At 46.4% G+C, this 12,484-nt stretch overlaps 1 protein-coding gene across 4 annotated transcripts in view; it reads right to left on the reverse strand.

Annotated features, from left to right (window-relative positions):
* Positions 1-12,484, reverse strand: part of LOC106591398 (polycystin-1) — a 208,500-nt gene that overhangs the window by 96,199 nt on the left and 99,817 nt on the right. For all 4 annotated transcript variants that reach the window (XM_045690822.1, XM_045690823.1, XM_045690824.1 and 1 more), the window contains exons 26-28: positions 9,750-9,902; positions 4,950-5,090; positions 3,027-3,321 (exon numbers count right to left, since the gene is read on the reverse strand). In XM_045690822.1, coding sequence (XP_045546778.1) covers positions 3,027-3,321; positions 4,950-5,090; positions 9,750-9,902 — 589 coding nt within the window. The remainder of the gene's footprint in view (positions 1-3,026; positions 3,322-4,949; positions 5,091-9,749; positions 9,903-12,484) is intronic.

The following is a 12,484-nucleotide window of genomic DNA, read 5'->3' on the forward strand; positions in this document are numbered from 1 at the left end:
GAATAGAGTAGAGTATAGTAGAATAGAGTAGAGTATAATAGAGTACAGTAGAAAAGAGTAGAGTAGAATAGAGTAGAATATAGTATAGTAGAATAAAGTATAGTAGAATAGAGTATTGGAGAATAAAGTATAGTAGAATAGAGTAGAGTATAATATAATACAGTATAGTAGAATAGAGTAGAGTATAATATAATACAGTATAGTAGAATAGAGTAGAGTATAGTAGAATAGAATATAGTAGAGTATAGTAGAATAGAGTAGAGTATAGTAGAATATAGGAGAATAGAGAAGAGTATAGTATAATAAAGTATAGGAGAATAGAGTAGAGTATAGTGGAATAGAGTAGAGTACAGTATAGTAAAAATGAGCAGAGTATATGATAATAGAGTATAGTATAGTAGAATAGAGTATAGTAGAATAGAGTAGAGTATAGGAGAATAAAGAAGAGTATAGTAGAATACAGTATGGGAGAATGGAGTAGAGTATAGGAGAATAAAGAAGAGTATAGTAGAATAGGGTATAGGAGAATAGAGTACTGTAGAATAGAGTATAGTAGAATATAGTAGAGTATAGTAGAATAGAGTATAGGAGAATAGAGTAGAGTATAGGAGAATTAAGTAGAGTATAGTAGAATATAGTTGAATAGTGTATAGTAGAATAGAGTATAGTAGAAAAGAGTAGAGTATAGGAGAAAAGAATAGAGTATAAGAGAATATAGGAGAATAGAGTATAGGAGAATAGAGTAGAGTATAGGAGAATAGAGTATAGGAGAATAGAGTATAGGAGAATAGAGAAGAGTATAGTATAATAAAGTATAGGAGAATAGAGTAGAGTATAGTGGAATAGAGTAGAGTACAGTATAGTAAAAATGAGCAGAGTATATGATAATAGAGTATAGTATAGTAGAATAGAGTATAGTAGAATAGAGTAGAGTATAGGAGAATAAAGAAGAGTATAGTAGAATACAGTATGGGAGAATGGAGTAGAGTATAGGAGAATATAGGAGAATAAAGAAGAGTATAGTAGAATAGGGTATAGGAGAATAGAGTACTGTAGAATAGAGTATAGTAGAATATAGTAGAGTATAGTAGAATAGAGTATAGGAGAATAGAGTAGAGTATAGGAGAATTAAGTAGAGTATAGTAGAATATAGTTGAATAGTGTATAGTAGAATAGAGTATAGTAGAAAAGAGTAGAGTATAGGAGAAAAGAATAGAGTATAAGAGAATATAGGAGAATAGAGTATAGGAGAATAGAGTAGAGTATAGGAGAATAGAGTATAGGAGAATAGAGTATAGGAGAATACAGTAGAGTACAGGAGAATAGAGTAGAGTATAGGAGAATAGAGTATAGGAAAATAGAGTATAGGAGAATATAGTAGAGTATAGGAGAGTATAGTATAGTAGAATAGAGTATAGTAGAATAGAGTAGCGTATAGGATAATAAAGTAGAGTATAGTAGAATATAGGAGAATAAAGAAGAGAATAGTAGAATACAGTATGGGAGAATGGAGTAGAGTATAGGAGAATAGAGTAGAGTATAGGAGAATTAAGGAGAATAAAGAAGAGTATAGTAGAATAGGGTATAGTAGAATATAGGAGAATAAAGAAGAGTACTGTAGAATAGAGTATAGTAGAAAATAGTAGAGTATAGTAGAATAGAGTATAGGAGAATAGAATAGAGTAGAGTAGAATATAGTAGAATAGTGTATAGTAGAATAGAGTATAGTAGAAAAGAGTAGAGTATAGGAGAAAATAATAGAGTATAGGAGAATATAGGAGAATATAGAAGAGTATAGGAGAATAGAGTATAGGAGAATAGAGTAGAGTATAGGAGAATAGAGTAGAGTATAGGAGAATAGAGTAGAGTATAGGAGAATAGAGTATAGGAGAATAGAGTATAGGAGAGTATAGGAGAATAGAGTATAGTAGAATAGAGTAGCGTATAAGAGAATAGAGTAGATTATAATAGAGTAGAGTATAGTAGAATAGAGAAGAGTATAGGAGAATAGAGTGGAGTATAGTAGAATATAGTAGAATAGAGTATAGTACACTAGAGTATAGTAGACTAGAGTAGAGGAAAAAAGAGTAGAGGAGAATAGAGTAGAGTATATGATAATATAGTAGAGTAGAGTATATTAGAATAGAGTATAGCATAATATAGTATAGTAGAAAAGAGTAGAGTATAGGAGAATAGAGTAGAGTATAGTAGAACAGAGTAGAGTATAGGAGAATAGACTAGAGTATAGTAGAATAGAGTATAGTATAGGAGAGTAGAGTATAGTGGAATATAGTATAGTATAATATAGTAGAGTATAGGAGAATAGACTATAGTATAGTAGAATAGAGTAGATTATAGTAGAATACATTAGAGTAGAATATAGTAGAGTATAGTAGAATAGAGTAGAATATAGTAGAGTAGAATATAGTATAGGAGTATAGAGTAGAGTACGGAGTATAGGAGGATAAAGTAGAGTGCAGAGTATAGGAGAATAGAGTAGAGTATAGTAGAATAGAGTATAGGAGTATAGAGTAGAGTACGGAGTATAGGAGAATAAAGTAGAGTACAGAGTATAGTAGAATAGAGTAGAGTATAGTAGAATAGAGTATAGGAGTATAGAGTAGAGTACGGAGTATAGGAGAATAAAGTAGAGAACAGAGAATAGGAGAATAGAGTAGAGTATAGTAGAACAGAGTAGATTATAGTAGAATATAGTAGAGTTGAATATAGTAGAGTATAGTAGAATATAGTAGAGTATAGTAGAGTAGAGTACAGAGTATAGGAGAATAGAGTAGATTATAGTAGAATATAGTAGAGTAGAATATAGTAGAGTAGAATATAGTAGAATATAGTAGAGTAGATTATAGTAGAATATAGTAGAGTAGAATATAGTAGAGTAGAATATAGTAGAATATAGTAGAGTAGATTATAGTAGAATATAGTAGAGTAGAACATAGTAGAGTAGAATAGAGTAGATTATAGTAGAATATAGTAGAATATAGTAGAGTAGAATAGAGTGTGTCTACCTGAACAGTTGAAATGCACCCTGTCCACCAGTGTTCTGATCGGTCCCCCCTCTCCTCCTCCCCTTGTTCGGATGTCACATTGCCCGCCCTCCGGGGGCATGTTGGGCTGTAGCGTGATGGACGCCACGCCCTCGCGGTCCATGTTGCCGTCGGTTACGTGGAGGGTGAAGACGTAGGAGTCTCCGTCTCGCAGGATGCCCTGGCGGAGAACCAGGTTCATACCGTCACATCCGGTTGTTGTGCTGCTGGAGTCCAGGACCAGGGTCTCCTTACGATGGGTGACTGCTGTCCAACGCTACGGGGGAGGAGAGGGAGAATTAATGTCTGCTGGAGTCCAGGACCAGGGTCTCCTTACGATGGGTGACTGCTGTCCAACGCTACGGGGGAGGAGAGGGAGAATTAATGTCTGCTGGAGTCCAGGACCAGGGTCTCCTTACGATGGGTGACTGCTGTCCAACGCTACGGGGGAGGAGAGGGAGAATTAATGTCTGCTGGAGTCCAGGACCAGGGTCTCCTTACGATGGGTGACTGCTGTCCAACGCTACGGGGGAGGAGAGGGAGAATTAATGTCTGCTGGAGTCCAGGACCAGGGTCTCCTTACGAAGACGCTAGGAGAGGAGGGAGGGAGACAGATAGAAAGAGAGAAGTGAAAGGTATTTTACTGTTGATAGTTCCAGTCTAAACTGTTGTCAGAGAGGAGAGGTCAGGTCATACAGAACATGTTGAGATGTTTAACAGTAATTATATTACAACTCCAATCTGACATTTAAATGAATGATATGTACTCATTGATTCTTGAAGAATATATCTTATAAACTCAGCAAAAGAAGCTGAGACAAGGGGACACTGACCTCATCTTACTGAGACAGGGGGACACTGACCTCATCTTACTGAGACAGGGGATCACTGACCTCATCTTACTGAGACAGGGGGACACTGACCTCATCTTACTGAGACAGGGGATCACTGACCTCATCTTACTGAGACAGGGGATCACTGACCTCATCTTACTGAGACAGGGGGACACTGACCTCATCTTACTGAGACAGGGGGACACTGACCTCATCTTACTGAGACAGGGGGACACTGACCTCATCTTACTGAGACAGGGGGACACTGACCTCATCTTACTGAGACAGGGGATCACTGACCTCATCTTACTGAGACAGGGGACACTGACCTCATCTTACTGAGACAGGGGGACACTGACCTCATCTTACTGAGACAGGGGGACACTGACCTCATCTTACTGAGACAGGGGATCACTGACCTCATCTTACTGAGACAGGGGGACACTGACCTCATCTTACTGAGACAGGGGGACACTGACCTCATCTTACTGAGACAGGGGGACACTGACCTCATCTTACTGAGACAGGGGGACACTGACCTCATCTTACTGAGACAGGGGATCACTGACCTCATCTTACTGAGACAGGGGGACACTGACCTCATCTTACTGAGACAGGGGATCACTGACCTCATCTTACTGAGACAGGGGGACACTGACCTCATCTTACTGAGACAGGGAGACACTGACCTCATCTTACTGAGACAGGGGATCACTGACCTCATCTTACTGAGACGGGGGACACTGACCTCATCTTACTGAGACAGGGGATCACTGACCTCATCTTACTGAGACGGGGGACACTGACCTCATCTTACTAAGACAGGGGATCACTGACCTCATCTTACTGAGACAGGGGATCACTGACCTCATCTTACTGAGACAGGGGAACACTGACCTCATCTTACTGAGACAGGGGGACACTGACCTCATCTTACTGAGACGGGGGACACTGACCTCATCTTACTGAGACAGGGGAACACTGGTAGACTCAGAGTGGCTAAGTAATTCAAAGGCATAGGGCCAGAGGTGACACACACACACACACACACACACACACTTTCAAGTCTTACCCCGCGGTGGAAGTGGTGACAGTTGGTGCAGGTTCCAGCCAGGTAGACGTAGGAGTTCTGACTGACCTCGAAGATGGACCGGGCCTTACAAGACACACACTCCAGATAGACCATGGGGATACGACCACTCTGGACCATCACCTGGGAGAAACACACTATTACACACACTGTTCCACCATGGAGATACGACCACTCTGGACCATCACCTGGGAGAAACACACTATTACACACACTGTTCCACCATGGAGATACAACCACTCTGGACCATCACCTGGGAGAAACACACTATTACACACACTGTTCCACCATGGAGATACAACCACTCTGGACCATCACCTGGGAGAAACACACTATTACACACACTGTTCCACCATGGAGATACGACCACTCTGGACCATCACCTGGGAGAAACACACTATTACACACACTGTTCCACCATGGAGATACAACCACTCTGGACCATCACCTGGGAGAAACACACTATTACACACACTGTTCCACCATGGAGATACGACCACTCTGGACCATCACCTGGGAGAAACACACTATTACACACACTGTTCCACCATGGAGATACGACCACTCTGGACCATCACCTGGGAGAAACACACTATTACACACACTGTTCCACCATGGAGATACGACCACTCTGAGAGAAGAGAAGATTGCTTCATCATCAGTCCACTTATTTCACCTAAATCACTGAATGCACTTCACATGACCCCTTCACACAGCAGCACTCTACTCTACCTTCCATCTAACATAACAGTAGTGGAGGGAGGGAGGGAGGGAGGGAGGGAGGGAGGGAGGGAGGGAGGGAGGGAGGGAGGGAGGGAGGGAGAAGGAGAACTTCAACATTTACTGGAAGCTCATTATCTGTATTTCAGGGAACAAGACTAACAGAGAAAGAAAAAGGGGGAGGGAAAGTGGGTGGGGGTGAGGGGGGTAAAGGAGGAGGGGGGTTGAGAGAGAGAGAGGGGGAGAGCGAGGAAGGGGTTGAGAGAGAGACTAGCATGCCAGTAGGTTGGTTTACAGACTAGTAAATGACAGTTAACTCTCCCAAAACATATTCCAGAGCAAGTCCCCGTGCCCTGTAACCTTTTCATTCAAATAATGACCATAATCATGATTACTCCTCTGAGACAAAGGGTGTGTCTCATTCTACCGAGACATACACTCCTTTCCCTTCCTCTCCATGGCTCCACTCTGTCCTGCTTTACTCTCCATTTGAACATCCAAGTTAGCCTGAAATCCACAGACCTGTTTCGTGCTAACATTCCACTCCTTGTAGTCCGTGTCGTGTGCCAATGTTTGGCAGGGCATGCTAGGCGAGCCACGGAACGTTAGCACAAAACAGACTGATACCCAGGCTAGAATCAGGTTGATTTGATCTAGTCAATCTCTACTTACTACAATCGCGCGATAGGTCAGTGCTATCCGGGATTGTTGGGACGTCCCTACCCTAAACCTAACCTTAACCCACTACCCTTACCCTAACCAGCCCTCCGCACCTCCCTGATTCAGAGGGGTTGGGTTAAATGCGGAAGACACATTTCAGATGAATACATTCAGTTGTACAACTGACTAGGTATCCCCCTTTCCCTCTAACTGAACCTTAAGCTTTCCCATAACCATTTTACATGTCCAATTCAGTGGGTTAGGGACCGTTCCACACAGCCTGGTCAGGTATCAGGTAGTGGTTAGTAGCAGTGGGTTAGGGACCGTTCCACACAGCCTGGTCAGGTATCAGGTAGTGGTTAGTAGCAGTGGGTTAGGGACCGTTCCACACAGCCTGGTCAGGTATCAGGTAGTGGTTAGAAGCGGTGGGTTAGGGACCGTTCCACACAGCCTGGTCAGGTATCAGGTAGTGGTTAGTAGCGGTGGGTTAGGGACCGTTCCACACAGCCTGGTCAGGTATCAGGTAGTGGTTAGTAGCGGTGGGTTAGGGACCGTTCCACACAGCCTGGTCAGGTATCAGGTAGTGGTTAGTAGCAGTGGGTTAGGGACCGTTCCACACAGCCTGGTCAGGTATCAGGTAGTGGTTAGTAGCAGTGGGTTAGGGACCGTTCCACACAGCCTGGTCAGGTATCAGGTAGTGGTTAGTAGCGGTGGGTTAGGGACCGTTCCACACAGCCTGGTCAGGTATCAGGTAGTGGTTAGTAGCGGTGGGTTAGGGACCGTTCCACACAGCCTGGTCAGGTATCAGGTAGTGGTTAGTAGCGGTGGGTTAGGGACCGTTCCACACAGCCTGGTCAGGTATCAGGTAGTGGTTAGTAGCGGTGGGTTAGGGACCGTTCCACACAGCCTGGTCAGGTATCAGGTAGTGGTTAGTAGCAGTGGGTTAGGGACCGTTCCACACAGCCTGGTCAGGTATCAGGTAGTGGTTAGTAGCGGTGGGTTAGGGACCGTTCCACACAGCCTGGTCAGGTATCAGGTAGTGGTTAGTAGCAGTGGGTTAGGGACCGTTCCACACAGCCTGGTCAGGTATCAGGTAGTGGTTAGTAGCAGTGGGTTAGGGACCGTTCCACACAGCCTGGTCAGGTATCAGGTAGTGGTTAGTAGCGGTGGGTTAGGGACCGTTCCACACAGCCTGGTCAGGTATCAGGTAGTGGTTAGTAGCGGTGGGTTAGGGACCGTTCCACACAGCCTGGTCAGGTATCAGGTAGTGGTTAGTAGCGGTGGGTTAGGGACCGTTCCACACAGCCTGGTCAGGTATCAGGTAGTGGTTAGTAGCGGTGGGTTAGGGACCGTTCCACACAGCCTGGTCAGGTATCAGGTAGTGGTTAGTAGCGGCGGGTTAGGGACCGTTCCACACAGCCTGGTCAGGTATCAGGTAGTGGTTAGTAGCAGTGGGTTAGGGACCGTTCCACACAGCCTGGTCAGGTATCAGGTAGTGGTTAGTAGCGGTGGGTTAGGGACCGTTCCACACAGCCTGGTCAGGTATCAGGTAGTGGTTAGCAGCAGTGGGTTAGGGACCGTTCCACACAGCCTGGTCAGGTATCAGGTAGTGGTTAGCAGCGGTGGGTTAGGGACCGTTCCACACAGCCTGGTCAGGTATCAGGTAGTGGTTAGTAGCGGCGGGTTAGGGACCGTTCCACACAGCCTGGTCAGGTATCAGGTAGTGGTTAGTAGCGGTGGGTTAGGGACCGTTCCACACAGCCTGGTCAGGTATCAGGTAGTGGTTAGCAGCGGTGGGTTAGGGACCGTTCCACACAGCCTGGTCAGGTATCAGGTAGTGGTTAGCAGCAGTGGGCGAGTGGAGCTACAACCACATGTCTAACCGTGTTCTTTCAGACTGAACACGACTGAAAAACAGCCTGTAAGGAGCTCTGCTCCGTAGCAGACCGCCTTGCTAATGATGATGGGTAATATGCTAATGTTGTAGCTATGGGAGTCAAGAAACAACAACCTTTTCATCAAGTCTGTGTTGGCTGAACATGTATCTGCTGCATAAACAATACCAGTCATAAAACACTAACAAATCAAAACATTTACATATTCTAATTAAACAAATGGACTACAAAGAACAATGTAGAGATGCAGACAACAGAGATCTGAATAGAATAGTAAACATTTCATCTGTCTGTCTGTGTGTGTGAACTCACGGTCTGTCTGTGTGTGTGTACTCATGGTCTGTGTGTGTGTGTGTGTGTGTACTCAGGGTCTGTCTGTGTGTGTGTGTGTGTGTGTGTGTGTGTGTGTGTGTGTGTTTACTCACAGTCTGTCTGTCTGTCTGTGTGTGTGTGTGTGTGTGTGTGTGTGTGTGTGTGTGTGTGTGTGTGTGTGTGTGTGTGTGTGTACTCACGGTCTGTGTGTGTGTGTGTGTGTGTGTGTGTGTATGTGTGTACTCAAGATCTGTGTGTGTGTGTGTGTGTGTACTCACGGTCTTTGTGTGTGTGTACTCACGGTCTGTGTGTGTGTATGTGTGTGTACTCACGGTCTGTCTGTCTGTGTGTGTGTACTCACGGTCTGTCTGTGTGTGTACTCACGGTCTGTCTGTGTGTGTGTACTCACTGTCTGTCTGTGTGTGTACTCACAGTCTGTCTGTGTGTGTGTGTGTACTCAGGGTCTGTCTGTGTGTGTGTGTGTGTGTGTGTGTGTGTGTGTGTGTGTGTGTGTGTGTGTGTGTGTGTGTGTGTGTACTCACGGTCTGTCTGTGTGCGTGTCTACTCACAGTCTGTCTGTGTGTGTGTGTACTCAGGGTCTGTCTGTGTGTGTGTACTCACGGTCTGTCTGTCTGTCGTGTGTGTGTGTGTGTGTGTGTGTGTGTGTGTGTGTGTGTGTGTGTGTGTGTGTGTGCTCCGGTTGTCTGTGTGTGTGTGTGTGTGTGTGTGTGTGTGTGTGTGTGTGTGTGTGTGTGTGTGTGTCGTGTCTGTGTGTGTGTGTGTGTGTGTGTGTGTGTGTGTGTGTGTGTGTGTGTGTGTGTGTGTGTGTGTGTGTACTCAGGGTCTGTCTGTGTGTGTGTGTGTGTGTGTACTCAGGGTCTGTCTGTGTGTGTGTACTCACGGTCTGTCTGTGTGTGTGTGTGTGTGTGTGTGTGTGGTACTCATGGTCTGTCTGTGTGTGTGTGTGTGTACTCACGGTCTGTCTGAGTGTGTGCTCACGGTCTGTGTGTGTGTGCGTGTGTACTCACGGTCTGTCAGTGTGTGCGTGTGTACTCATGGTCTGTGTATGTGTGCGTGTGTACTCACGGTCTGTGTGTGTGTGTGTGTGTGTGTGTGTGTGTGTGTGTGTGTGTGTGTGTGTGTGTGTGTGTGTGTGTGTGTGTGTGTGTGTGTGTGTGTGTGTGTGTGTACTCACGGTCTGTGTAGTAGACTCTGGGGCCATTCCCTCCTTGCGAACCGTCAGTCTGAAGGTGTACTCTACATCTGCCTGGAGCTCAGAGCCAGGGATACCCAGGACAGGACCACTGGACCCCAGACCAAAGTTCAGACTGGAACAGTACAATGGCCCCTGGGAGGAGGGAGGGTGGGAGAGAGAGAGACAACTATGATTAAATGATTATATGTGAAATATGATTGTGTGTGTCTGACGTTCATCCAACATTATTATTGGTTCCAAGGTTTCCAAGGTGAGGGAATGTTGGTTCAAGGACATGACTCTCCTCTTCAGTCTCTGTTAGTGGTGCAGTTTGGACCACTTATTATGTCCCTCTCTCTCCCTCTCTCACCCTCTCTCCTCCCTCCCCCTTTCCCTCTCTTGCCCTCTCTCCTCCCTCTCCCTCTCTCCCTCCCCTCCCTCTCCATCTCTTCCTCTCCCTCCCATCCCTCTCCATCACTTCCCTCCCTCCCTCCCTTCCCTCCCCATCTCTTCCTCTCTCTCTCCCTCCCCTCCCTCTCCCTCTCTCCCTTCTATCACTCTCCTCCCTCCCTCTCCATCTCTTCCTCTCCCTCCCCTCCCTCTCCATCACTTCCCTCCCTCCCTTCCCTCCCCATCTCTTCCTCTCTCTCTCCCTCCCCTCTCTCTCCATCTCTTCCTCTCTCTCCCTCCTCTCCCTCTCTTCCCTCCCTCCCTCCCTTCCTATCTCTTCCTCCCTCTCTCCCTCCCCTCCCTCTCTCCCTCCCCTCCCTCTCCATCTCTTCCTCTCTCTCTCCCTCCCCTCCCTCTCTCCCTCCCTCTCTCTCCATCTCTTCCTCCCTCTCTCCCTCCCCTCCCTCTCCATCTCTTCCTCCCTCTCTCCCTCCCCTCCCTCTCTCCCTCCCTCTCCATCTCTTCCTCCCTCTCTCCCTCCCTCCCCCTCCATCTCTTCCTCTCCCTCCCTCCCATCCCTCTCCATCACTTCCCTCCCTCCCTCCCTTCCCTCTCCATGTCTTCCTCTCTCTCTCCCTCCCCTCTCTCTCCATCTCTTCCTCTCTCTCTCCCTCCCCTCCCTCTCTCCCTCCCCTCCCTCTCCATCTCTTCCTCCCTCTCTCCCTCCCTCCCTCCCTCTCCATCTCTTCCTCTCTCCCTCCCCTCCCTCCCTCTCTCCCTCCCTCCCTCTCCATCTCTTCCTCTCTCCCTCCCCTCCCTCCCTCTCTCCCTCCCTCCCTCTCCATCTCTTCCTCCCTCTCTCCCTCCCCTCCCTCTCTCCCTCCCTCTCCATCTCTTCCTCCCTCTCTCCCTCCCTCTCCCTCCATCTCTTCCTCTCCCTCCCTCCCATCCCTCTCCATCACTTCCCTCCCTCCCTCCCTTCCCTCTCCATGTCTTCCTCTCTCTCTCCCTCCCCTCTCTCTCCATCTCTTCCTCTCTCTCTCCCTCCCCTCCCTCTCTCCCTCCCCTCCCTCTCCATCTCTTCCTCCCTCTCTCCCTCCCCTCCCTCTCTCCCTCCCTCTCCATCACTTCCCTCCCTTCCCTCCCCATCTCTTCCTCTCCCTCCCCCTCCCCTCATGTTCTCTCTCAATTTGCCAACAAGATTTTCTCATTTTCTACTTCCCTCAACCTCATCTTGTTCTCCTCTTCCTCCACCCTTCTTTCCCTTGTCATTATTTTTCTCTCGTTCTCTCCATTTTCCTCCTTATTTCACACACACACACACACACACACACACACACACACACACACACACACACACACACACACACACACACACACACACACACACAACTCTTTCCCAGAACACTCTCAGAGCACTCTCTCTTCGCAGACAATTTCCTGCTACACATGCTAACAGGTCCGGTATAGTTGTGTTCTTGCCAGGCAGACACACACCATTAAACCCAAGTTGTCTTCAGAGCAGCCAAGCCTGTGCTCACTAAAACCAATTACCAGATGTCAACCATGTAACATTACAGACTAAAAATATTACAAACCCACTGAATTCTCAGTAAAAAGCACTTTGAAAAGAACAGATTCAAGGGGAAAGCGGTTTAATTGGACGTTCCAAGTCTGTTTTGTCTCAAAGAGGCCCATACGGACTACCCATAATCCTACGCAAGGCCCCAGAGAGAGAGAGAAAGGAGAGAGAGAGAGGACTCCCTCTTTTAACGCAGAGGAAAAAGGAAGACGGCAGTGGAATGTAAAAGCCTTCTGTAAGCATGAGGAGAAGAGGAGAACATTCTAGAAAACAGCTGAAGGTGTCATACTATTTTCCAGTCACTTCACTGTTTGGGCACCACTGACTTTCTTCTTTTCACTGTTAGGGACTGTTCAACCTCAGTCTTATTCCAATAACACATGTAGTATGGAGGAGAGAGGTGTTACCTCAGTCTTATTCCAATAACACACGTAGTATGGAGGAGAGAGGTGTTACCTCAGTCTTATTCCAATAACACACGTAGTATGGAGGAGAGAGGTGTTACCTCAGTCTTATTCCAATAACACACGTAGTATGGAGGAGAGAGGTGTTACCTCAGTCTTATTCCAATAACACACGTAGTATGGAGGAGAGAGGTGTTACCTCAGTCTTATTCCAATAACACACGTAGTATGGAGGAGAGAGGTGTTACCTCAGTCTTATTCCAATAACACATGTAGTATGGAGGAGAGAGGTGTTACCTCAGTCTTATTCCAATAACACATGTAGTATGGAGGAGAGAGGGGTTACCTCAGTCTTATTC

This window comes from Salmo salar, chromosome ssa12, assembly GCF_905237065.1.
Source record: "Salmo salar chromosome ssa12, Ssal_v3.1, whole genome shotgun sequence".
Taxonomy (NCBI): domain Eukaryota; kingdom Metazoa; phylum Chordata; class Actinopteri; order Salmoniformes; family Salmonidae; genus Salmo; species Salmo salar.